The sequence below is a fragment of the Epinephelus fuscoguttatus genome, linkage group LG16, assembly GCF_011397635.1.
Source record: "Epinephelus fuscoguttatus linkage group LG16, E.fuscoguttatus.final_Chr_v1".
In the NCBI taxonomy this organism is placed as follows: domain Eukaryota; kingdom Metazoa; phylum Chordata; class Actinopteri; order Perciformes; family Serranidae; genus Epinephelus; species Epinephelus fuscoguttatus.
Window position 1 is genome coordinate 15,348,634 of NC_064767.1, and position 27,514 is coordinate 15,376,147.

Consider the following 27,514-nt stretch of genomic DNA (forward strand, 5'->3'; position numbering starts at 1 on the left):
CTACCCGGCGCACACTTCTGCTTACTCAGGCGAGCTGTGGTTCATAATGGGCCCCTTGGATGCAGTTTTTCATGCATAATAACAACACGGGCTTGATATTCAACTCCTGGCTGTTTGACAAGTGGAAGTTATTATTATTCAGCTAACATTTGTTAATATTGCAGCTTTTGAGGCAGTTTTTGATTTCGGGACACAATAGTTTTGACTACAAGTTAATTCCGCTTTGAAAAAATATTGCAGCATTGTGCAATTTCATAATATGTTATGTAAACAGAACCAGAGAGATTGTCTGTACATTTAATCAGTTGCAGGACTTTGTGATCATACTCCCCTTCATATGCCTCTTGTTGGCTAAACATTTTTATTTGCACGACTGAAAGTGATGGATGTGGACAAATTGTTAATCACCACAAGTCAGCTAGACAGCATTTTAATTTCAATAATGTTTGTGGATGAATGGTTTGAAGTTTTCCTCCCACAGAAGGAAACAAATGTTCCTGTCTTTTGTTTCCAGTCAGTTATTAAATGTGTCATCTGCATGTATGTGGGAGCGTATCATGGTATATTAACAGAGTATTAACATCCCTGCTCTCTGTGGTCTTTGTCCCATTGACTCATAGGTGGTGAAGCTGTTGAGCAACAAGCGTTCGCAGGCTGTGGGTATTCTGATGTCGAGCATTCATCTTGACATGAAGGACATCCAGAATGGTGAGTGTTATCCTAAGGTCATTTATCTGAATGGCATTATTATGGATCCCACTGCTTCTCTTGTCAATTTCCGCCCTACTGTGCTGTGATTGGCTTGTACTGGTCACACTGACACATAATGGAATCAACTGTAAGGGCAAACAGGTCAGGGTTAGAGCTAACGCTAGCCAATCTCAGCACAGTAGGGGCAGATTTTCCAAGAAAAGTAGTGGGATGCATAATAACACATGTGAACTCATATTTCTATAACCCTTTGAGAAGAACTCTGTGACACAAATTACAGTAAAATAACACAGTTGTGGAGGTGGTATGATGTGTCTTCACACTGTAGAAAGAGTAGCCTGCGCGTTACTACAGTATGCAGGTTACATTGAAAGCACCACTGTGATGGTCAGTATAAATAAATAGTAAATAGATCTGTGAGTACAGTAGAGTTATCAGTGATTAATTCATTTCTTATTTTCCAACATTTTCCAAAGCCTAATAATATACTGTACTTTAATTCCAACGTAGTACTGTTGACACTGAATTTACCTGTATTTCATAGCCTACCACAAAAAGGCATGCCTCTGTTGTATTTCTTTAATTATTTATTTCTTATTAAACCTTTATTTAACCAGTTAGTCCCATTGAGATTACAAAATCTCTCTTTAAAGGGAGACCTGGTCAAGGTAGCGGCAATAAAATACAGTTCAGTGATTCAAACAATATACACACAAACATTAAAACACAAAGTGTCCATCCACAGAATATGTGTATGCCTAAGATTATTATATCAAAATTCAAACCACAGTGCCCAGAGGATAAATCCCTCTGACTCTGGTAATCCCCTGACTTTTCTTCTAGCACCACCATGAGGTTGACATCTGTGGTTTTGAGTGAGACGTCTCAACAACTGTTTTAGAAGTCGCCGTGAAATGTGGTACATACATTTGTGCCCCCCTCAGGATGAGTTCTAATAATGTGTACTATTCCTTAAAGGGGCAATAAGCGAAATCGTTTCACCGCTAGGTTCGCTGTTGTGCATTGCCTGTAGAACAAAACAAAGTGTGTCATGAGCCACTCCTTCCTTTACCTCTGGAAGAAGCAGCAGGTCTGTCAGGCAGCTGAGTGAAGTGGAGCCTGAGGAGGAAGCACGGGTTAGCCCCCGCTTTCACGGCAGGCAGATTCACTCGCCACAGGGGCGAGGAAATAAAACCTAAACAGCCAGCTTAGTTTAACAGTTAGCAATGTCTTTCACTCACTCTCGGTCTCTGCTGTGTTTAGCTATTTCCCTGCTTTCCTGTTAGCATTAGCACTACTCGGCTACCACGCTAACGCTCCAACGCCAGGAGCCGGGCTCACGGTCTCACGGAGAAGAGTTGGAACGTTAGCATGGCAGCCCATTAGTGCTAACGTCCTCACACTTCTCTGCCAAGCTCAGTGAGTCGGAGGCGAGAAGCGTGGGGATGTTAGCGTTAGCAGTAGTCGGCTACCATGCTAACGTTCCGGGAGCCTGCTTCTCGGCTCCAGCAAGTTCTAGCGTGGAGCCTGGCGGGCTCATGGAGAAGAGAGGAATGTTAGCGTTAGCTCCCAGAGTTAGCACTAGAACTACTACAGCTATTGGAGTAGCTTGCAGCTATGGAGCGCTTCTAACAGCTCTTCTAGTCACTGAGCCTCACCTCCATTTCAGCAAATATATTACATTTATTACAGGGACCATCATTACTGAAGTAGGCAGGGGAATAGCTAAACACAGCCACCAGGCTGCCCGCTGGGCTACATTTTACAATGCTAATTGCAAATGTTAGCTGGGCTGCCGGGCTACTCACCTAATACAACCGAAACGCCTGACCCATTGCTGGGACAGAGCCGCTAATAACTCAAGCTCTGGACATTAACCCATGCTGCGACTTTGTAACATTAAATTTAATTGAATCGACATAGCGACATGTGCTTAACGTTACTGTAACACTAATTAAAACAGACATTTGACTTTATGTTGTACCTGTCCAGGAGAAGAAGAGCTAGCTCCGAGTCAGATTGTAGCCCCTTTAGCTCTCGCAGTGCTCTCCACCTTGGAAATGCAAGGCCAACAACCGTTGTTTCTTTAGAGGTAATGTCAGATCCTGGTCGTCTTCAGGTGGACGTTCCGCTCTCTGCCATTTAATTTCGAAAGTACGCGCTGCCATTGCTCACCGGCTATAGCCTTTTATAGGGAGGGAGGGCCGAGGGCTCCGAGAGGAGGAGGAGGAGGAGGTACATGAACGCGCAGCCGGACCGGCTTGTAAACAATGGGCTGGAGATCAACACAGAGAGAGGGTGTATGAGGTCATGCTATCCTCCAGATGAAATTATACCTCTAGTTCTTCACATAGCAATTTTTTAATTCCTTCAATCTAGAAATGATGAATTTCGCTTATTGCTCCTTTAAGTTTAAATGTGTTTATCCAGTACTTTGGTTTATGACTGCCTCACCTGTGTTCACTGCTAATTTCCAAAAAGCAGTACAGTATGGTTCAGTTCAATTTGCTTTTTTCCCCCGTTTCCACTGTGAAAAGTTGTGGATGGTACCAATGGAAATGTTCCATACTGTCCCCATTTTTGGTCCCCCCTCTGTTGGGGTATCTTAGCACGCAGATCTGGTACTAAAAGGTGGAGCTGTGAACTCTGCAGTCTGTTGATTGGTCAATAGAGGACGGTCACTCTGCTCAGGGCTGAGTTGTAGCTGGTTTTGAGGCTTATGTCACCACTGTTCATACTGTGGAGAGTTTTATTAGTAAACTGTAACTATAAAATGAAAGGATGTTTTGCTGCCTCTTGCAGCAGCTGGAGTTGGAGAAAAAAAAAAACTTAATTCACTGGGCCGACTGCTTGCAGCTTTTAATGTGGAACAACATGAATTAATCAACACTTAATTTTCACTGTGACAACCTTGACCATTCCATTCCAGTTTTTATATGACATACATTTTTAGTAATGAGGGGATCTTCAGTCGTTTATATATATTAATTTCGACCAGGATATGTGAACTGCATATATTCTAATCCTCACTTGGAGAGAAAAAAATGTCGCAGAGCATCGTTCCTGTGGGCTCCGCCAACACTTAACCCCTGAGCTTACCTGAGAAGGACTAAATGCACAATGCTGCTATTTTTAAATATCCCATGGAGAGAGACTCTCACTGCAGCCCTGTTCTGTGGACGATAAACAAGGTGCAGACTTCCCTTTGTGTAATCGGGTATTAGGAAATACAGTGAGTGCTGGACGAAGAAATGAGTACTGGTTGTGATGGAAACGCTAGGGTCTAGGTACCATGTCTAAAGGGTTACTTTTGGTTCCAAAGGTACCATAGCGAAAGTGTTTGGTAGACACAGGGCTATTGTGAGTATGTTTGTGTGCTGACCTCCAGATTTAGGTCAAAACACAACATTTTGTATCGAACAACTTCTACTACAGTAGTTTGCCATTTTATATTTTCTGCTTATGTGCTTTGGAAAACAGAGCACCACAAGCTGTGTACTCTCTTTTTATAGAGAATGAGCAGCCATTCTCAGGTGCGTAAGAAGGGCACACAAAATAAACAGTAGACAGCGCGCTTTACAAACACACAGTAAACACTGACATCAAACCCGACTCTTAGAACACTTTCTGTATACAGAATTAAAATGTTGGCCGTAGTAATGGGATTGTTTTGTTTGTCTTTGGCCTGCTGCTATCATAGTTAATAAAATACATCTTGTTCTCAGTCTACTGGGAAGTGAGTAAGATTAAGTATTGGCTAAGGTCACTGCCAATGCTTAAACCTCCCTCTAGTAGTTAGCTTTATCACAAGTCATAATGTCGCAAGGCATCTGAAATGTTTTTCCTTTGTTACCCCCCTCCCCTGTCTGTTTTTCTTCGCTCTCATTTTGCATAATCTCCCCCCGTCTAACATCCACGTCGTGTTTCTCCGCGGCGCTCTGTCTTTCTCTGATGAGTTGTCACCATCTTGTCTAAACGGCTTTGTTAAAGTGAAGTCATTCAGGAGATGTTGATGGGAACAGACTGTTTTCCTGTTTTAGTTATTCTCTGATTGCTCTCCAGTCTTCGCTCACCCATGTGTCTAAACACTCAGCCTCATCTTCCCGTCCTATTCAGTCCTCCTACAGCGAAGCCTTTTATTACAGCCTCAAATCTTTATCTCAGTGGCAGCAGGGTAGGTTACATTAAAATAGATGTGCACCACAGAAACCATGGTTGGTACATATTGTACACTTGTAGCAACAAACAGTTATCCTGAGGGCCCCTTTCATCTGCAATAACTTGAAGATTTTCACTCTTGTTTCTGGCCTTAAAGTCAGCCTTTAGTGCATCCATCTCAGGTCAAAATGGGAGGGCAAGTGAGGGCCACACTCATCAGCACTGTCATTCATCTCCTATGTTAGGACAGTTTTGCCATAGTGAGTAATTAGCACTGATTGGAAACTTCAGTATATCTTGCAGAGTAAGATCAGAGGGAAGATATCTCTAGGTTTGGTTAAGTATTTCTCAGTGTTATGTGCTTGTTATTCTGCCAAACAATTGCATGCCTACTGCCTTGCACAAACACACTCACCCTATAAAGTGTTTCTTGTTTATTTTGTCATGCATTCTAATTGAAAGATTATTACGGGTGTCTAATTAAAGCCTTAAAATACTTGTTATTTCACCAAAGGAACAAAACCCAGAGGACTATCGTATTAGCAGTGCTATTGTTTTCTCATTCCTGAAATGATCTCATGTTCCCTTGTGCAGTTGGGGGATTAACATGATTAAAAGAATTGAAGGACAGTTTGTTTACAAAGGAGGACGATTCATTCGTCAGAACTTTGTAGTCGTCCCTTACAGTGTAGTGAATCATTGTTTTATTTTCCTCTGTATTCCATGATGAAGAAGACGATGACGAGCGAAGCCATCATCACTCTGATATCTCCCACTCGAAGGAAAAACAACTTCTGAATCACTGATTTAGATGGTGTCTGTTTTATGACGACCCAATTGCTCAGCGAGAAGTCAACACATTTTTCTTTTCCTCACAGCTGTTGTTGTTTGTTGTCAGACTTGGCCCGACACTCTGCGTGTTTCATAGGACACTTCCGTGCGGTGTCTGCTTCCTGTGAGGCTTTTGGAGCACCAGTCACAGTATTAGACGGTGGTTGCCGGCGCCACGCTGGGGTTGAATGTGGTAGTCGGGGTAGACCCAGGCAGATGGGTCTGGCTTTTGGTCATGAGAGGTCTGTGTCAGAGTGATGATACGGCTTTCTCCCATGTCTTTTAAAAAGCCGTCTCCAATCAAACCAGCCAGCCAGACTCTGGTTCAGATAGTAATGAAAACCAAATGGTTACAAGAGTGCGAGAATCAGAAAAGGGGAAAATCTGAGAGAAGGAAGTTATTTTTGTGGTGGCTTTGGAAGAGGAGAGAGTGTGAAGAGGTTAGAGAGTGACAGCAAAGAACTAGCAAAGAAGGAGTGGATTTGCCCTTGTGGCACAAGAGGGAAGAGATTAAAAAGGCTGCAGGATTACATAAAGAGAGATAAAGCAATATCAAAGCGAAAAACACCACACAGAACTGACTGGATCAGTGCAACAGTCACTCCAGGCTTTTTTCCAAATGCCTGTCCTTTCTCTAATTTTGTTTTTCTCATGAGCTTCTTTATTCTTGCTTCTTAAGGTAAGATTGGGAAAAGCTCATAAGAAATCCAGTCACATTCAGTGTCCAAGCGTAAGATGTGATGCAAAGTGAACGCCGTGCATTACTTCAAAATCCTTTATCCCCTCTGACACAAGCTTTCCCCGTGTACCTCAACAGCAAATCAGCAGATCAAAACAATGTGAGTAATATGGACACCCACAGCATGATGAAATACACATATAGGTGTCGAGTGCTTCACTGGGTGATTGTGCGTACAGCAACACCTCAGCCTCAACACCGCAGACCCCCGGGCTCTGTTTGTCTTTAAACATTTACTTTCAAAGGATTAATGCTCACGGGCGCCAGGTCCTCGGGCCGAGACAAAAAGGCGACACCAGGAATTCAAACACAGGAGTTCAAACACAGATCTTTGTACCTTTGACAGATTTCTAAGACCTCCGTATTTATGTTTTAGTTTGTGGCCCCTTCCATGCTATCGTGATGAGAGCTGATATCTAACTCACAGCACATGACGCTTCATGTGAAGAGAATTTCGCCCCTGTGTCATGCCACCTTCAGCCCCAGCAAAACACAGATTTGAAACAGTGCTCTGCAAATGTTTGTGATCACTGTTTCAGCCAAAGAAAAATGTTATAATCTAGAGATAAAGATAGTGGAGGCTTGTTTGTGCTACTTTGATTTCTGACTTGTTAACGGTGTTTCTCAAAGGCAGCAGAGAGATGCCACGACATGCTGAAGTGTTAACATTCACATTAATCATGTCATCCTCTTCTTCCTTTCACAGCGGTTCTAAATATGGACAACGCTGTCGTTGATCTGGAGACTCTGCAAGCCCTTTATGAAAATGTGAGTAACAACAGGCTGTAGTACTACTTTGACCTGATCACATTTCTGATTTTTACCCGCACCCCTGGTTTTCAAGTGCCACCTTGCCCCTCAGAAGAGAGTTACACGAGGTAGCTGTTGAAATCTTCCCCTGTAATATGGGACGATCCTTCACGACCCTGATGAGTCACCAGCGGTCGTCGATGCTGATGTTTATGTCAACAGACGGGACAAATGTTACCCGGCATTGTGAATGTGGCGTCTTCTGCTGTGTTGATTTCTCTTGCGTGGGCGATAGACATCCATTTCTAGTTGTAATTTTTTCACAACTTTAGTTTCAGTCTTTAGAGTGGTGCAGGAATTAGTCCTAAAACCAGGAAATGAGTTAGAATTTTACCACTCCCAGTTAGCTCCTCTCAAAGTCAATGGGTTTTTGGTTAATGCATGAAATAAAGTCTGTGGTGAACACAAGCTCAAGAGACTTTCATGTTTTGTTCTACCACATAAAATGTCAGTAAATACCCCACTCCTGAAAAAAGGCAGCTGCTGGCAAGTGGCTAAGTGAGACTACACAGTGTCATCACACCAAACACAGCTTTACAGCCTTATTGTGGTGGCAATCTTAAGTCATGCAGCCACAGTGTAGTTTGTTTACAGCGTAACATTAGCATTCTTCACTTCTAGTGATTGCATTTACACTTCAGCAGTCATAAAAGTGGTGTTCATCTGTAAAGTTTATCTTGCTGAACAAAACGTAGAAGTATCATAAACTTTTGTTGATAATCTCATTGGATTTTTGAGAGGGAACCAGGGCAATGCTTACTTCCATGTCAGCCTCCATCCATCATTGATGCACTCTATTCAATCAAACAGGTCATCAAATAAAAAAGAACAATGCTTCATTACCAATAGCAGTGCTCTAGAGGCTAACATTAGCAACTCCTGCTCCTACGCTGCCAGTCAGCACTGATAGCCTATTAGAGGAGCGGTAACAAGTGCAGTAGCTTTACTGCTGGATTTAGTCAAATTTTGGGTGTCACATGTCATCAAAGGAGGGGAATGCAACATGGAAGTGTCAAAATTTGGGACTGTCAGGCACAAATCAGCAATAACAATGTAATGTTAGCTAGCTAGTTTGTTAGCTACCAAGACATTAGCATACTGCTATTACTGCCACTATTAAAAAACTGCTTGCTGCACCTTTTTATTGGTGAGGCAAACATTTTGGCTAGCTAAGACTGCCTACTTATTTTCACAGTAATTAGTGACTAGTTACAAAAATGGACAGGCAGAGGGTAAAGTCTAGTCTAAGGCCTAGCTCTGGATATCTAGTGACCGCTAACACCAGTTTCTCCTCTATTGTTTACCAACTAAAAACTTCCCGCCTCTCAAATCATCTGATTGGACAACAGGAAAAAAGCGGATGATGTGGGGCGCTTTTCTGCTCTGAGTTTTTTCAACTTGAGGAGTTCAGAGCACTCCAGCAAAAACACCACCTACAGCGCAGAAACGCGAGGCGTGTAACACAAAAAACAGTGAGTAAAAAGGTTCATTCTCGTTACAAACAATTGCAAAATACACTTTCTGTGTGATCAGGCCATATGCTTGTTTTACAGAAAAGGACAATGACACAACATTAAACTAAGATAATATCATACCTTTAAAATCTTTATTAATGAAGAAAATACATTTGTTAGTTTCTTTTGTTGCTCGGAAAGCCATCATGCCGATAATCTCTCATCACATCTGGTTTGAAGTGTGCCTTTTTGAAGGGCCATGTAGCCGTGACACTTCCTCCTACCCGTAGGCGTGAACACGCAAAACAGAGGGCAAAGGGCTAAGTGGTAGGGGCAAAGGGTGCATTACTATAATTGAGCACTGGAATCGGAGCTATGTCTTTATGGCTACAACAGTCATAAACATTTTTTGACTTTGCAATTTTGTGACTTTGAAGGGAGGATGATCGCAACTCATGTGGATGGTGGTTTCATTTAAGTCAATAGACCAGTGAAAAGACAATATCCCAAACTGAAATACACTGTTGCACTTTCCTGCCAATGCAGAACCATATAAATACACAGTGTTGAGCAACAAACCCAGTGTAATTATACAAAGTAACACCACTGACAGCTCAGGCTGATCTCGACTGCAGCGTTCAGTGTGGGAAAAAACCTTTCGGTCTATTTTTTTCTTCTCCTCTGTGGTTCGCTGCAGAAGTATTATTTTGGTATATGCCTGTGACAAATAGAATGATTTATGGTTACACATTTCATGCCATATATGAATAACAGGCAATCATTTTATTACAGAATGAAACTTGAGAAGACTCAACAAGCCATGATATCAACTAAGCAAGAAAATCATTCATCAGCTGTTAGTGTTGTTTTATTTGGCACTTCCCTGAGGGTAAGCCACAAAACAGCAATTGCTATCAATCAAAAGATACCTCTGGAAGATTAATAAAAGCTGTATTTTTGTATGCAGTGAAGGTGGGAAAACACTTTTTAATTAAATTTGTGTATTTATAATACAAAGCAGCATGGTTTATGTCAGTCAGAGATGTCACTTCACTGCGAACATATTTCTCTATGTGGAGCTCTTATTCCATGTTCCACTTGAAAGGGTAAACTAAAGGAAGTGTGCATTAGATACCAAAACAAACAGGCGAGCCACAAACCGTACTGGTATGTGTGCTGTTTGGCGACACAGTCAGTGTTGTGTAGGTCTGTCTGCTGGCCTGGAAGGGGACCAATGCTTTCACATAGTAAACATGTTTTCTTCACACTGGATCTGATTGACTTCGCTTTTGTAATGCCCCTGTGCAAAGGAAATGATAGTTGAGAAACTCCTGCGTTTGTGTCACACGGCTCGTCTTGTGGTTTAAAGTAAAAAAAAAAAAAGAGAGAGTACACTGAGCTTCGCCAAGTGAAACGACCACATTTTATCCTATAATATTAGCATAAAGAGACTTATAGGGAGCTGTCATCACTGCTTTCCAATATGTCTCCATTTTGGCGATGAAGGGCTCCTTGTATACAATAAATACATATTCATTAACCTTCACTGATAGGAAGTCTCCTCCCGCCCCAGTGGAAACGGTTCAGGACCCGTTCGCAGTCAGGTCAGTAAATAATGGAACATGAAAACGGGCATGTTTTCCACATTTCAGCTGTAATACAGTTTTAAGATGCTGTGAAATTCCTATGAATTGCTTTTTGGCACAACTACACAGAAGAGGCCTGGACCTTTGGCTGCCAGAGGCATATTAATAATGTTGATCATGGGAATGAGACTGAGGCTTGAGACAAGCTGTAGTTATGAACCAATGTGTCATAACTGAGGATCAAAAGTCTTCTAACCTCTCCACTCACCCCGAGACTTCAAGCCCTCTCCCACTCTCCCTCTCCTTCTCCCCCTTATGGCCTAAGGCTATGTTATTGAGTTGAGGAGCCAAATTGTTTCTCTTTTGTATTGCGAGACTCCATCCTGTCTGTGGGTCTCCAGCCCCCTAAACCACAGTTGGCAGCACAGTCAGCCTGTCTTGAGGAATGCAAGGGGCTTCTAATGGTTACACCCTCACTCACTGTGCTAGGAGCGAGATCACACACTGCTCTCCCTCACTCTCTTTTTCTCTTTCTCTCTCTCTCTCACACACTCACACACACACACACACACACACACACAAATATGCTCGCAAACAAACATGCTGACCCACACAAATGTGCACATGCTGTACTGTATTCACACAGGCAGGGACAGAGTCGCTCAGTCTATGAGCTGCGGATTATAGCCACTCCTGTTCTTTGAACAATAAGCCACCGCCATTAAAGGGGTCACAGTGATAGTGGGACACCACTCCCTCCCCTCCAATATCACAAGCCATAATCTGGGTCCAGACTGGCTGTCTGAAGTCAGACTCCTTTCAGCTGACGGTAGCTAAATGTCATGGAGGTCAGTTAGACCCACAGTCCCTCCTACGGACTTTTACACGACATATAATCACCTCATGCGACTTTTTTCCCATGTCGAGGCCTTGTGATGTCTAAATATATTTCACATGTTTATAACATGATGCAATTTGTCATTTGGACACTATTCTTTGGCAGCTCAATATACAAATAATCTCATAAATGTTGTTCCATTGAAAATTGAGTGACATAAATAGTGATTAAGCCCTGGCTGGCTCTGTTTAGCCCTGCACTAGAAACCTGGCTAATGAATACCACTTGGCTACCGCTAGAATTCTGGCATCGCAAATATCATCCTACTTTCCTTTGCATTTGGTATTCCACATGGGACTGTATTTCTCATGCTAACAACCACTGCAACATGCCCTAGCAATTCAGAGATCACACGCTAATGCCTACTTGTCCCCAATTACACCAAACACTGCTGGGCTCCGCTGCTGCCCTTTGAAAAGGATCTGCTTTGTATTAAATATATTTACACTTGAAAACATCTCGAGAGAAGGCGAAGGAGAGCTTGCCCTCGTCGACAGAAGGCAGCGGTGTGTAGAATACTAATCGGGCCCTCAGTGCGTTTGATGCTGGTGTTTGATGTTTTCCAAGGATCCATGCAGAGGCCAAACCCCAGAGAGAAAGATGGAGAGAAACAGAGGGAGAGACCAGACTGCTGAGACGCAGACTTCGGGGGTCTTTGGAGGGACTGAGAGAGAGTTTACATTTTCTTCCTGGGGATGGTTTTATTGTTTTGCCCATCTGCGTCAGCCACATTAACATCTATTGTCTTAGCCTGTTGTGAAACGAAGGGGCATTTCTGGACTGCTTTTTTTATACCACCTTGTATAAAACTGTGGTCCAGAGTCTGACAGCAAGATAATAGTCAGGAATGTAGTCTGGCTGAAGGCGGCTCTTTAGCGTTTATGAAGCTTATACTGTATAGACAGGCATACGGTTGAGTTTAACTACAAAATGGCAGAATTCTTTTACGCTTGAGCTGAAGTTTATCCACATAAAGAAATGGAGTACTAAACTGACAAAACAAACCCACCTCAAGTTTAGCTGCGCGGGAGCTTTTGATCACATCACATGATCTCTTTGTTTGCCAGTTGTCCTGAAATTGTAGATGTTGAGATTTCCGGTTGAGGTTCAACATTCATTCCTGATCTTGAAAACATTCACACAGCATTTGGCGAAGCATCATTGCCCCAAGGTCCATTTAGTAAGTGTTGTGGTGCTTTTGATCGTATCACATGATCTTCATCAGCAGAAAACAAAAGTTTATCCACACCAGTGGTTCCCAGTCCAAAAGTGGGTCGTAGGTCCATTCTGAATGGAACGCAAGTGACTCACCAACATGTCAAGTTTGTGAAAAACACACTATGTTTTAAGATACAGTGAATTTCTGGCACAGAGTTTTTATTTTGAAGTGTCATTTCCTGCTGTAGAGTGACTGAACAACAGGCAGCTGCTATATAGAAAACTAGCACGACAACATAGCTAAACGCAAGTACGTTGCTGAATGTATTAAACTGTGTGAACCAGTTGGGAACCGCTGATATGTACTATATGTGTATTTGTCTGTTTAATCTGCTTTGTGTGACACCAGTGACTCAGAGGTCTGAATGATAAAAGTAACCTCTGATTTATTAAAGAACTGTAAAGCTGGAATTACGTTTCTGCGGAGTTGCACATCAATCAAGCTGCACTTACTATTGCCATTGTCTTGTAAATTAACACTGATGAATCTAAATTCATTGTATTTGTTTGTTGTTGTTTGTCACTGGGATAGGATAGATTTTTGTTTTCTTCATTACATTTTTTTGCAGTGTGTTTTGTAAAACATGGCACTGCTACGTAGTTTTTTTCCTGTCCTTCTTCACTTGTTCAAGTTCATTCTGTTGCTCTTCATTCATTTGCAATACCCAGTTATCATCATCAGTCTTCACTCTTCAATCTTGACTCTATATTTGTATATCCATGTGTAATAAGTGTATTTAGTGGTTCATTTGTTTGTCTGTGCAGGCCAGTCTTAGGAAGGGGCGGGATGGATTTGGATTTTGTGGGTTCAGAATGTATATGCTCCATGTTTCTTGGTTGTTCCAAAAAATACCAATAAAAATGACAAAATACATACATTATACCAACAATCCATTCAAGTGTCAAAGGAAAAACATATATATGTGTCTGAAAAACACCCGTGTATTTGGTTATGAGGATCAAGGAGAAGCATAATTCCAATTTAATACCAGTGTGTTTGGTTTTAAGGCTAGAGCACAGGACTTTTATACAGTATAAATGAACATCTGTTACATGTAATCCCTTGCCGAATGAGTTCAAATAATGCTCACTAAGCCTATCGCCACCAGGGAAAGCTTTCTTTTTCAGTACACTAGCAGTAGTTGTAGTGTTGGAGGTCTGCAGCGACTTTCCTGCACATGCGCACCAGAAGTGATAGGTTTTACAGTATGTCAGCCAGCTAGAGCTGAAGGCTGTATACATTAAAGTATTGAATTACGTTTTTATTGCCTTGGCACTGCTTTTCATTTTGTTTTCTCAATGCTTTATCTGCATGTAAGTGATTCTGATTATGGCTTCTGACACTATGTATGTTTATAGTTTGAAATAAACATTAAATAAAAATAGAAGGCAGGATAGACCATAGTGAGGGAGCAGCAGCTTGGAGTATGGCTATGGCGGAAAATCCTAAGAAGGCTCCAAGAAAAATTTTGGAGTGCATGTTGGGGATAAAAAAGAAACTTGGCGTTCAGGTGAAGGATACAAGTCATAAAAAGGACTGAAAGAGAGCGCTCCTGGAAGAGGGGGAGATGAGTTCAACTGCAGGCATACGTCATAAGCACACATTGACAGTGTTTGTGTAATTACTCTGACTGCCAGAGGGGGGAAACAAAAGTTCCGCGCTCCAGCTTTAAAGGCTCAATTTTAACAGTTCCTCATGTGCGTTTCTTTTGATCAAACTATTCATGTACTGCAGTTTGGTCAGCTACTCTTACACTTAGTTTGGATTGTGATTTGAGTAAAACCTACTTTGTCAACTATAAGACTTTGTTATTTATGACATAATTATGGTATCCTGTACTCAGGGTTTCACATGCCGATATAATTCCCATTTACCACCGAATTTAATCTGCATTTTCCTTTGACAGAGAGCTCAAAATGATGAGATGGATAGCATTAACAAGCATATTAAATCATCCAAAGACAAGGAGGATGCCAAGCCACTGGACAAGCCTGAACAGTAAGAGCCAAACCTACCTTCTGCGCAAAATTCATTACACGAGAGGTGTGTCATTAAACAGAGGTGTTATGGTGTCTGATCTTGTGCCTTCATCAGGTTTCTACTCCAGTTATCCCAAATCCCCAACTTCTCTGAGCGAGTGTTCTGCATCCTGTTTCAGTCAACTTTCCATGAATGTATCACCTCAATCCTCCGTAAAGTAGAAATCCTTCAGAGAGTATGCAAGGTGAGCCACTGGCCCTCTTCTCGCTTCATTTTCCTTTCTGTCACTCACTTTAACCTTCATGTCTTCATCTCGTATCTGTGTGTGTGTGTGTGTGTGTGTGTGTGCGCACCAGACTCTCCAGAGTGGTAAGTGTGTATTTCAGGTGCTTGGCCTAGTGCTGGCTTTTGGCAACTTCATGAACGGAGGTAATCGGTCCCGAGGGCAGGCCGACGGCTTCACCTTGGACATCCTGCCAAAACTGAAGGACGTTAAGAGCAGTGTGAGTCTGTGTGTTACGGCTGTGAAAGCAAACATCACTCACTCTACAAGAGCAGACACTCAATTAGGTGTTATTCGCAAGCAAACAGGAGACTGGAATACCTAAAGGAGACAAGCCTGTGTAATTTACGAGCTCACACAGAACACGCTTTATTCTGTAATTCACATTATACTAGAGAATAAGTGGTGTGGGAAAATGGTGACTCTAAATGTTGATCTGGTCTCAGTTTTGTAATTGTCCCATCTATGGTGGAGCCCAGAGCTCAGAGTCCAGGAGTTGAAAGGGACCTTCATTGCTGCCAAACATAAGGACCATGGCTGTGCAGATTTAGAGGAGAGGCCTTTCTGTTTACTGTTCTTATTCAATATCTCAACGGGCTCAGCGTGCCCTTGGCACTGCCATATAAGGACACAGTGGTTTGTGTTTTTGTGGTGGTGGACCGGGTAAGGTATCCATAAAGAACATCAAACTTTCCACCAACTCTGAGTTATGACAGCCAGCCCAGCATAGTCATGTTTTGTTGTATTGCTCCTCCAATGCCATGATTTATCCCAACTTCTGCGACCGCTGTCTTTATTCTTGTTTGCCACGCACAAATTAAAACGTCCTGCTCCAAAATGATTAAATTAATAAATAAAGGGGTTTATTTATTTGGATCTTTTTCTTTCTTTCAGGATAACTCCCAGAGTCTTTTGTCCTACATTGTTGCTTACTATCTAAGGCACTTTGATGAGGTATGTTTTGGTTCCTGTTTATTTGAATCACTTTTCTGTTTTAGTCTGATTTGCTTAGAAATCCTTCCAGAGCTCTCTTTTCATCTCCTCTCTTGCCAGAGGATACCGTGGCTTATCCTTTATCAAATTATTTATTTTCTCTTTCCTCATTTACGGCAGAAACAAATCTCTCTCCCTCCTTGGCTCTCGCTCTTATAGTTCTCTTTCTGTCTTTCACTCTTCATCTCCCGCTCTGGCTCTGCTTTGGTCTGGGTTCATTCAAACCTGCAGTCTGTTCGTTGGCACAGCATCCAAAGGAGCGCTAGTGTAAATAATTAGGTTCTCCAGATGAGATGAACTCAGTAGAGTGCTGCTTGCCAAAATCAACCTGCATGACATGGCTCGAGCACTCATAATGGCCTTGTAGTAACTCTGATGGAGAGAATTGCGGTATACTTTCTGCACTGAGCTTAATGGTTATTATCTGCTGTAGTTTCTGCCATATCTTTGCTGGGATGTTTGGACTGCTGATAAGAACATGAAGGGCTCTGAAGACATTTATTTCAGTCTTGCCTGGTGTGTACAGTATATACTAGAGAGGCCCTCTCGCATTTGAGGAAGATTGACTTTGACACTGGTGTGTGTGTTTTTTGTACTTGAATGTGTTTTGCGCTTTACCAGGATGCAGGCAGAGAGACGTGTGTCTACTCTCTGCCTGAGCCCCAGGACCTTTTCCAGGCCTCCCAGATGAAGTTTGAGGACTTTCAAAGAGATCTGCGCAAGCTGAAGAAAGACCTCAATGGTATGATCGTCAGCCTATGTTGCACAATTTTCCCTCTGTTTGAGCACACCCAAAACCTTTAAAGGTTCAGTGTGTAGGATTTAGGGGTATACTGTATATAGCAGAGATGGAATATGATATAAAAAGAATATGTTTTAGTATCACTTGAAAATAAGAATTGTTGTGTTTTTATTACTTTAGAATGAGCTGTTTATATCCACTTAGGCAGCGGATCACCGTAGCCCAAAACAGACAAACCAAACACTGGCTCAAGACAGGGCCATTTTTGCGTTTTCGTATCTTCGCGTCGGCCATCGTTGTTAGTTAACCCTTCACAATGAGCAGTGTCAGAAAAACTTAAATTCATTCATTCATTTTCCTTAACCGCTTATCCGGTTGGGGGTCGTGGGGGTGTTGGAGCCCTTCCCAGCTGACATTGAGCGAGAGGTGGGGTACACCCTGGACAGGCAGGGCTGATAAATAGAGACAGACCATCATTCATGCTCACATTCACACCTTTGGATAATTTAGAGTCACCAATTAACCTAATGTGCATGTCTTTGGACTGTGGGAGGAAGCCGGAGTACCCAGAGAAAACCCACGCTGACACAAGGAGAACATGCAAACTCCGCACAGAAGTTTGGGATTCGAACCAGGAACCATCTCTTGCTGTGATGCTAACCACTGTGCCACCATGGCGCTCTGTTAGAAAAACATTAGTTTGTAAAGTGGAACTGCTTTATTCAGTGTTTTTACCCGTTGAAATCACTGGGTCCATTTGTTTTGGAGAGGAAGAGACCTCTGTGGATACTTAGACTCCAAGTCCTCCTGAATGTCTTACCAAGTTATCGGAGTAAAAAGCTGAGCACACATTAGCAGGGTTCATCTCTGACAAGCCAAACAGAGTAGGAGAGACACTGATTTGTAACGTGAAACAACTTAATTCAGTGTTACCAGTTTAAATCACATTGTTTGCTTTAGCGAAGAGGACACCTCTGCAGACAGTTTGGCTCCTGCTGGAAACCTCCTGAACAACTAACACCAATGGATTTCTAACCAGGTGAAGTTTCAGCTGGTTGCACTCTGCTCTCCTCACCAATGGACACCACTAAATCCCCTTAAATCTTACACACTGCTCCTTTAAACTGCATATTTACAACAAGCTTGCTAGGTAGTGAACTTGGCTATTTCATATCTAGCAAATTATGGCAGGTGTCATATCATGTTTATGATACAATCACATGGAAATTTATGAAGCAGTATATTAAGTATTAATACATGCACCTATCTGCAAGCACAATGGAAAATGATTTTAAACCTGACCAGCTATGGTCATGTGTGGATGGTAGAGGCGGGTCAACAGAGAGATAGCATCTGTTTGTTGTACAGACGAGCTAACCAGAAGCAGATGTGACTTGTCAGATGTAGACTCCTGTTGGACCTGGCGTGCCTTTACTGTCCTCATGAAATAAGGATCAAAATATAGAAGGGGGAGGACAGGCAAGGTCAGGGAACTTCCACTACCTGTGTGCACTATCAAAGGTTCAACAGCTATTCAGTGAACTGGAGGAGGCTCTCCTGGAGCTCTGAATCGCCTCACCCTGCAAGCTGCAAACCTCCAACACGCAACAAGGAGGCTGCTTTTGAAGAGAATTTCAGAATAGTCATGCATGTCTCTGTGCATGCTGTGCATTTTACCCAGGAGGGTTCTAAATGTGATTCATGGGTGGACTGATTCGGTTAATGGCTGACTCTTTGACTCTTTCATTCATTCATTTTTTTCATACTTTCAATCATCAGTCAATCAGTTCCTGAACCTATACATGTGGTTTCTCTATTACATAACTTTTCCATGACTATACACTTTCTACCAGCCAACCTTTTAATGTCATGAACATATCATTATTATCGGTGAAACTTTTTATCACCAACATTTTGTCCCCAATAAACAACAACTTAAGAGGGAAAAATACTTTTGTGGGATTCAAAAGCCAAGAATTTCCATTGAACTATGGTTACAATTATGTAATTGCTCAATGAAGTCAAAACACAATAAAACTAGAGTCACAGGGTGAGAGTTTTAGTTCATGTTGCATTTTGGTTTTAAATATAGATAAAATTAGTAAACATATAAAAGAGGCTTATGGAAAAATCTGGTAAAAAATGAACAAGGTATGTTATTGCAAATCAAGACGTCAGGAAAAATGTATGGAAATTGGATTATGCTTGACATGACAAACTGAGTGATTGAGTAAAAGGAGTCCTAATGAATGAGGCAGTTGGGAAACACTCCCTTTCATTACCCTGTCTCAAGTCACTCAGCACTTGGAACACTTTCCAAGGACCGAAGTGCCTACAGGAGGTAAAAAATGACGAATGTGTGTGTGTGCACACGTGTATACGTGTGTGCTTGCAGTTTGATCGCCAATTCCCCAAACCCGGTCTGTTCTCTATCATGTTTTATGCATCTTTGCTGCTAAACCAATCAGGTGCCTGATCCGTGCTGCCAAATATTGTTTTTCCTCTGCCATAATGATTCTTTAGGCTGTTCATTATTTGCAATTCATAAAGATGGAGTTGCTGGCAGGGGAAATGAACTTGCGTCTGCTTCGACCCCAGTGGCAGTGGCACATGCTGACCGTACATAAATACATCATCACATGCTATACCTGCAGACCTCTTCATTACCTAGCCGAGCCAGCTGAGTGCTCTAGCAGACGCGGGCTTCGATGACAGTTCCCAGAGGGGGGTTCCGATAGGTAGGCGGTGCAGAAATGGCCTTGGCTGGCTCGAAGGACATCAGTAAGCAACACAGTGGAGAGAACTCCCTGTGTACCTTTTTGGTTATGGCACCATATGGTCTATGAATTACCACTTGCCCAGTCTCAACCTCCCCATTCCCTTAAGCGCCTCATGGCCTCTCCACCTCTAAGGCACTTGAGCAGAGTTTGTATATCCGTTATGTTTGCAGATAGAGCGTGACGATAAGTTCCCCCCGGGATCAGACTGCAGGCCTTCCTGGTTTCTGGGGATGCCTTATTAGTCATTATGGGTCATTATGTCTTTGCCGACACTTATTCAGCAGAATTTGGCAGAGATTTATCAAAACAGACTCAACCAGGGCAGAGTGCACTGTAGAGTTTGTAGTCACAACACAACGCTGGATAACTTATTGTTACTCTGAGAGACTTCATCATGATCATCTCTTGTTGTTTCAGCATGCTCAGCTGAGACCGAGAAAGTGTGCAAGTTGTCGTCTGAAGAGAACCTGCAGCCCTTTAAGGACAAGATGGATGAATTTCTCAGCCAAGGTGAGCCTGTTTTACTAATCAATTGAAGCTGATGGTTGATAAAACTTTCACTAGTCTCATTAAAGGATATTCTGTATTTTGAAAAACAACAAACAAGTGTTGTCTGTGTAGCCAAAGCTTATTGCTTTGTGCCATAGGCCTCCATTGTTTTCCTAAAGCCACTGAAAACATATCAGTGAGCCGCACTGTTGCGTTGGGTGACGTGTTCCTTCATAACCCTGAACATGGGCACTGTAGTTTATTTTGAGTCCTATAGCCACTGTTCTATTTACTTTTATTTGAGTAACAGCTAAAAACATGGCAGCAGGTTTTATGTTTTCGTCTGTCTGTCTCATTCTCATGAACACGATGTCTCAGGAACGCCCTGAGGAAATTTCTTCAAATTTGGCAGAAACATCCACTTAGACTAAAGGATGAATTAGATTTTGGAGGTCAATGGTCAAGGTAACTGTGACCTTACAAAGCAACTCAAAAAAGTAAATAATTCAAGAATGAATACGCTAATTAGGACAAAATTTTACACAAATTTATGATAGAATAAAATGTTGTGATAAAAATCATATGAAAAGGTTAAAGGTTAACTTGCACTTGAGGACACAGGGTCTCAGGAGGATATTGAGTCTGGACAGACATGGATGTAAACTTCAACTTGATAGGTTGGAGAAGACAAACAGCTGCAAGGTGGTAATGTTTAGTTTAGAGAATCAATGTATGTGTTAGTTTCTGTCTTTTCATGAGATTTGTTGACAAGAAGAAAATTGTAGAATATAGCTAGCCGTATCCTTTAAAAATGATGAAACAGGTGATGGTCAGACTGTTTTTAACATATGGTTTGCTCTTGTGTGTAACCATCAGGAGTTAAAACTTAAAGACGCAAATAATTTATTCCTCCTGATTCAAAAAGTATTCTGCACTGGTGCACCCTCAGCATATCTAAGCTGAAAATGCATCTGTGGTGTGAGAGTACGTGCAGCAGCTCATCAATCAGAATAATGTAAGTCCTCTATGTCTGCAGACACATTTCCAAATCTGTTTCATGCAGTTTTTCTGGTTGATATATATATACACACACACACACACACACACACAAGGGTTCACTGAGTGTTGTTTCCATAGGGACGTCTGTTTGTACCACAGTGTATTGAATAACTCACTGTTATTGTTTCAAGTATTCCTATCTGCTTTGAGGGATTTTGACTGCACTTGGTAGCTGGCTCCTTTATCGCAATCTCTACCTTTTTATAAAACAGAGTACACCTTGCTTTGCCTCAGAGGAAGATTTTGGATGGCCTAAAGTGAACCTGTCTTGCAGTCTGTTAAATTGACTGCAGAGCACAGAGCTGGATGCCTGAGAGGCTGGAATAAAACTGACTTGTTCGGTACCTGATCCTTTTCACTTAGTACTCTTGACGTCATGACATGTTTTTGTCATACATTTATCCTTTTTTTCTGCTGTTAAAAAATTTCCCTCAGTTCCTTGTCTTTATTTTTCCACTCTGTCTGCTGTCCTTTCTAATAACAAGGTCTTTTTTCTGTCAGAGGAATGAGAGATTAGAAGCACCCCGTTGCCTCTTTGACCTCGTCTCTCTTTCCATCACTGCTTCACTCCTATTAGGAAATCAAATAAACCTTCACAGCGAGGTGTTTACTAAGAGGGCTGTTAAAATGATGATGATGAAGTGATTGTAAATGATGAGCTTCCTCTTCCTTTGCCCATTTTATTCAGACAGAACTCTAAAGCCATGCTAGTGGCTCTGTGAGGCTGTATGCACAGCTGTGCACTGAGCTAAATGCTAATGCACAGCTGTGCACTGAGCTAAATGCTAATGTCAGCATGCTAAAAATGACAATGCTAACATACTGATGTTTTATAGGTATAATGTTTACCATGGTTACCATCTTAGTCCAGCGTGTTAGCATGCTAATATTTACTACTTAGCACTAACAGTTGAGGATGATGGGAATGCTGTTAGTTTTCAAGGTAGTTGGTCATAAATTAAAATACTGGACAATTCAGAAATTTGATGAAAAGTCTAAGAATCACCAAAGTTCATCCTAAGCTGAAAAGGAATGTTTGCAACAAATTTCGTGGCAGTCCATCTAATGGCTGTTGAGACATTTCACTCTAAACAAACTGTATAAAAGAAGTGAACATAGCCACCGTGATGTCCGAATGGAATTTTTTTTGGCAGCCAGAAGTGACCTTATTTGGATGAGAGGGTGGAGCTATGGAGGAGTGAGGGGCGAATATGATCGAGAACCTGAGGACACTGCCGTGGTAGCGACTTGTCAATCAGAGGTCAGCCATGCCCGAAAGCATACCCTGCTTTATCTTTTATTTCATTCTAAATGGGACCATAATTTACAAAATGAAGATCATGTTGTCCTGGAGAAGATGTGACAATAGCATCTGAGACCATAAATCTATTAGGATACTATTTCCTCTGGTAATAAATCAAGTGAGACATAGGGTCATTGCCGTGTATACAGTCAGACTTCTTTTTGCATTCAGTAGAGTTGCCCCCTACTGGCCACTAGGAAGAATGCAGGTCAAGAATGTCTATACTGTCATTGTATAAGTGCAAGGACCTTGAATGCAACCTCCTCAGCGCAAAAATAGGTAAAGAAAGAGCTAATAAAAAACACTGACAAACAATATAGTAAAAAGTAAAAGTAAAACACTAATAAATATTACACCTTTGCTCTTACCGGAGTCCTTAGTCCTGTCATGCTGGCGTGCTGTGTGGCCTGCTAGCTCAATAGCGTGTCCGGAATGAGTGAGTGAAGCCAGGTCTCTGTGAATAACAGAATGCAACTGTCCTTGACGATCTTGTTTGTTGCAGTCTGCAGCCTCAGCTCATCCAGCTTATTGGCAAGGGACCTGGCGCTGGTGAGAAAAATGCTAGGAAGCGGCGGTTTGTGTGGCTGATTGCGTAGTCTCGCCAGCGGGCCGGCTCTGCAGCCTGGCTTTTGCTTCCTGTCCCATCTCCATCTCTTGCCGCGGGGATGGTGATCCACAGAGAACCGAAGGTCCTGGCTATGTCCGCTGGAATCTTGTGAGATTGGAGCAACTCAGTTGTAACATTAAACACCAATCTTGGAAAGACAGCTTTCACCTTCTATGCTCCATACCGCTGGAATAATCTACAGGAGTCACTGAAACTTAACAAACTCATTTCAATTATTGTTATTCCTAGTCTGGCTGTCTATTTTATTCGGCATTTTATATTACTGTACTCGTTTACTGCATTATGTGTTGTGATATGTATTCTGAACTTTTTAACTTCTTAATCGTAGACTAATTCTTAGTCTGGTTTACTATTATATTTGGCACTTTACACTTATGTACTCTTGTATTGCATTGATGTGTTGTGACCTGTATTTTGAATTGTGCTCAATGCAGGGCGTCCTTGAAAAAGAGAGCTTGCTCTCAATGGACCTCCCTATTAAAATAAAGGCTTAAAAAAAAAAAAAAAAAAAAACATGCTGCTCGCTCCGTTATCCTATCTTTAGGAGATTGTGCCTACTGTAAATGTTGTTTGCCCAGCAGCATGTCGTCAGAAACATGTACAACATAAAAACATAAAAAACAGCCACCAAAGCACCGAATGAGAGAGCACTGAGTAGCTGCATCTATGCGCACCGCCATGTTGTGCACGTCGTTTGAAGGCGCCAATGTAAAAGAAGGCGCTTTTGCATTGGCTTCACTTTTCAGACCCAGTGAAAACCCCTTGACCATAGACTATAAAAATAATGCATATAGCCACTGTGTCAACACCCATTGGTTTTTGGACTCACATTTTGAAGCCTTGAGTTAAGCATTTTGGCCGTCACCATGTTGGATTTTTGAAGCCAGAAGTGGCCAAATTTGGACGAGTCATAAACTGTGGTTACTTCTGTGTAACTTTAAGGCTTAATAAAACTTATATGGGTGAGTTATATAAAATTCACCTCCCGTACAGTTGTCATGAATGGGGAAATTCACTCTGAAGACCAAAAATGTTTCAATGTGGATTACTCACTTTTGGAGCCAGCCGCAAGAAGCCATTTGAGGAAGTGCAGGTTTTGGCACGTTGGCTTCATTTGCTTTTGACTCAGAACCACAAATATTAACCTCATGCTGGTGCTAGATTAGAAGTTTCGTGCCAATCCATCATGTAAATGTGAAATGTTTCACTGGATTAATGGAAACTTTGAGGTGCTCTAGATGCTAGATGAAAAATAATGATCACCAAAGTCATTAGGATTCATCATCTGGGCACCATGGATGTCTGTACCAAATTTCATTGGAATCCATCTTGTAGTTTCAGAGATATTTCAGTCTGGACCAAAGAGGCTGACTGATGGGCCAATATTGCCATCCCTACGGTGCCATGCCACTAGCATTTTAAGTTGTGAGGGAGGCAAACAGCTACTACATTTTTGTTCTCAATATTGTTAGGCAAAATCCACTGAAAATGTAGTCGTGTTTATCCGTCATGTCCACCAGATGTCACACAGACATGCTTTTTTCCCCTCCATAATCTGACATCTACAACAATATTGGGATATTGTGTTCCACTTCAAAGGTGTAAGACTTAGTTTGTTATGCTTGTTTTAACATAACAAGCCAAATGTCATTCTTTTTGTAGCATAGGCTTTGACCTTGGCTACATTCAGTTGGCTGTGACCAATCTTTGTGAAGGACCCCAGCTCACAGGCCTCTCTCCCAACTGCTTTTGTATTCAGATGAGAGTATAATATATAGCATATGTTCTTCCGTGGTAATGCTCACTGTCCATTTTAAAGGAAGTCTGCAGATGAAAGCATCTCTCCCCATTTCCACCCCTCTCCTTTTCCTTTCTCCCTGTGTTTGAGAGAAATATGGGGGCTCTCTCTTTGATGCAAATGACGAGGTTTTTCCTCTGAGAGCACAATGTAAGCACCGTAACATGGACATGTGACTCAGAAGGCTCCAGACGGGATTCTTGGGGTTCCTCCACTGTGGCGGTGAAAAAAGAACAACAGCCAAATGTCTTATTTTTGTTATTTCTGTAATTTCTAAAAAGCCCGGGGTTAAACTGTTTCTGGCTCCACAGTTTAAACCGCTTTTGTTTATTTTCTGACCATGAAACTAACCACAGAATAACAGTGGGAGCGGACTTGTTGGAGCTCGGCTGTTTGGTCTAGCTCGATTTTCCCCGCTCGCTTCACAAATTCTCATGCATGCAGGCCTTTGATGGAGTCACTGTGACTAGCGAGAGAGCACTGGCCATGTGATAATCTGTTTCTGATGGACATAAAGATTAGTCAAGACTGATGTCTCCAACTCTGCTGCTTAGGATATGAAATCATGTAGCCAGATCATTGTTAAGATCATCATATATATACCGCGTTATGGTAAAATCACACATTAAATAGACATGTTGATCTGTATCATGTCGACCCATATGATGTAATAACAGAACTGACATTTAACTGATATTACTCAAGATATTCTTTAATATTTTGTTATAAAAACAGTGTTTATCAGTTCAGTCATCGTCTCCCACAATACCACATCGTCTAAAGCTCCTCTCACACATGCAGTCTATCCCTGAACTGCTCAGGAGCATTTCCTGCATGGGGTTGTGTGTAAATGGGGGCAGGGGTCGATATTCAGGAAGAGCCTTACTGCCAATTTCCAACCTCAAGACCTTGTAACATTCAGGAAAAATGCCATTACGGCCACGAGTGTCATGCTGTTTGTTATGCAAACGTCAAGTTCACACGCATTAAGTTCATCAACATCTTTAGCATTGTCGCCTCACAGCAAGATGGTTTCTCACTCGAACCCCAAGGTGGGGGAGCCCCTCTGTGTGGAGTTTGCATGTTCTCCCTGTGTCAGCGTGGGTTTTCTCCGGGTGCTCCAGTTTCCTCCCACAGTCCAAAGACATGCAGGTTAATTGGTGACTCTAAATTGTCTGTAGGTGTGAATGTGAGTGTGAATGGTTGTCTGTCTCTATATGTCAGCCCTGTGATAGTCTGGGGACCTGTCCAGGGTGTACCCTGCCTTTCACCCAGTGTCAGCTGGGATAGGCTCCAGCCAGTGACAAGCACTTAAAGGGTTATGCTCTTCTGATAAAAGACACTTTCATGGTGATCTGTAATATGTTTTGCATTTATGCCAAAAACATCACTTGTCTCGCAAACTTCTCGAATATTAAATACATTACAAGATAACTGGCAGCGGACGGAAACAGCTCTTCCGCAGCGCACACGTGCATCCGGCCTCGCCCCATCTTCTTCGTCTTCTGTTAAGTTTTATGGAAGTTGTCATCCACAAGTGTTGCTTTACTGCCATCTGCTGGCCTCACCCTTGCACCATTTATTCCGCTACGCCATGGCAATACAGAAATGTTCCTGAATGTAGTGCATGTGTTAATGGTGAAGACTACTAGTGGTGCGTCAGGGTTATCCCATTAATTTACTGGGAACTACGCATGACAGAGATTTAACAGAAGCAGGTGAGATCATAGTTAATCATACTGAATTCATATTGAGTTGTTCAGCAAAAAGTTTATCGAAAGGGTCGACGTTTTTCTATTTTAATTGATTTTCAGTTTTTCTAGAAAATAGATTTTACACGACTCAGAATTTTCCAGTTCAGTATTATAGTAAATGATAAGTAGCGTCCTAAAACATCTTTCCCAAAGGAACAAAGCCCTGATATTAAGATGCCTCTCCCAAGCCCTTTTCCTATTATTTCTCAATTTGTCATCATTTATTGATGAGCCATCAGCAGAGAGAGACGCAGCGTGATTTAGCACTGTGGAATGGTAAAGCACAGCGCTGGTCTCAGCGGGTTCGTCTGAGATCTTTAGATGTGGCTCTGGCTTCAATTACACATAGCAACCAGATATTCCCGGGGTAAGAGCAGAACACAGATTTGTGCCAGGACAGATTCTCCGTCCCATCTACTGTCACGTCTGTCTTGGAAAGCCATGAGGAGGGCCATAGGTCATTTCTGATCATTTGACAGTTTAAGGCAGCAGCAGCTTACAGATAATTGACCTTGAGGGGTCAGCGAAGCGGTGTGGGAGAGAATGCAATGTCTAAGATAAAGACCAGGGAAAAAAATACAGCTGGATTGACTCTGCTATGATATATTTGAAAATGGATCTGAAATTTGATAAGTAGTAACCTGCAGCGTTCCGCTGACTGAGGCTGTCACATTTCACTGCTGTTCTCTTATATCATAATTTACATCCCAGTCAAAATGATCCTGATGGCCCACAGAGATAAATGTTGTGGCCTGCTGGAAATATGTCCTAATGTGTACCATGGTGTCCAACTCCCAGTTTTCTTACCCTCTCGCTGTCTCTCTTTCACTCTCTTACACCTCTCTCACACAGTCATCTGTCTCCATTCGACGTTACACTGCACAAAGAAGCACTTGTCCTGCGAGCTGCACTACTCATTTGTCAGTTGTGCAACAGCGGACAATCCAACACTTAATAACCCGGTGGCACGGTGCTGACCTTAAAGATGCCTGTTGATTTAAGTGATGGTGACATGTGGAATCCTCCTATGTACATGTTGCACTGTGGGTGAAGGATGTATTTTCTGATGTAACAGGAAATCCTGAATCGGTCCTAATCCCTAATTTAATCCTGTATTTACTTATGCACAGCTCTTTCCTTTTATCAAAACGTGCCTTCTTTTACAGCCAAAACCGAACTGGAAACACAAGAGAAGCAGCTGGCAGACACTCAGAAGATGTAAGAGCTTTCTTTTTCTTTAAACATCTTCCTTCACCTTAAACGCAAACGCACTCCCCTCTGTTCCATTTCAGGGGTTTT

General features: G+C 42.1%; 1 protein-coding gene across 2 annotated transcripts in view; it reads left to right on the forward strand.

Annotated features, from left to right (window-relative positions):
• The window catches only part of fmn2a (formin 2a), a 59,411-nt gene that overhangs the window by 27,039 nt on the left and 4,858 nt on the right, over window positions 1-27,514 (forward strand). For both annotated transcript variants that reach the window (XM_049600602.1, XM_049600603.1), the window contains exons 7-15: window positions 621-708; window positions 7,146-7,207; window positions 14,313-14,404; window positions 14,501-14,630; window positions 14,743-14,889; window positions 15,564-15,623; window positions 16,284-16,404; window positions 19,602-19,694; window positions 27,382-27,433. In XM_049600602.1, the coding sequence (XP_049456559.1) occupies window positions 621-708; window positions 7,146-7,207; window positions 14,313-14,404; window positions 14,501-14,630; window positions 14,743-14,889; window positions 15,564-15,623; window positions 16,284-16,404; window positions 19,602-19,694; window positions 27,382-27,433 (845 nt within the window). The remainder of the gene's footprint in view (window positions 1-620; window positions 709-7,145; window positions 7,208-14,312; window positions 14,405-14,500; window positions 14,631-14,742; window positions 14,890-15,563; window positions 15,624-16,283; window positions 16,405-19,601; window positions 19,695-27,381; window positions 27,434-27,514) is intronic.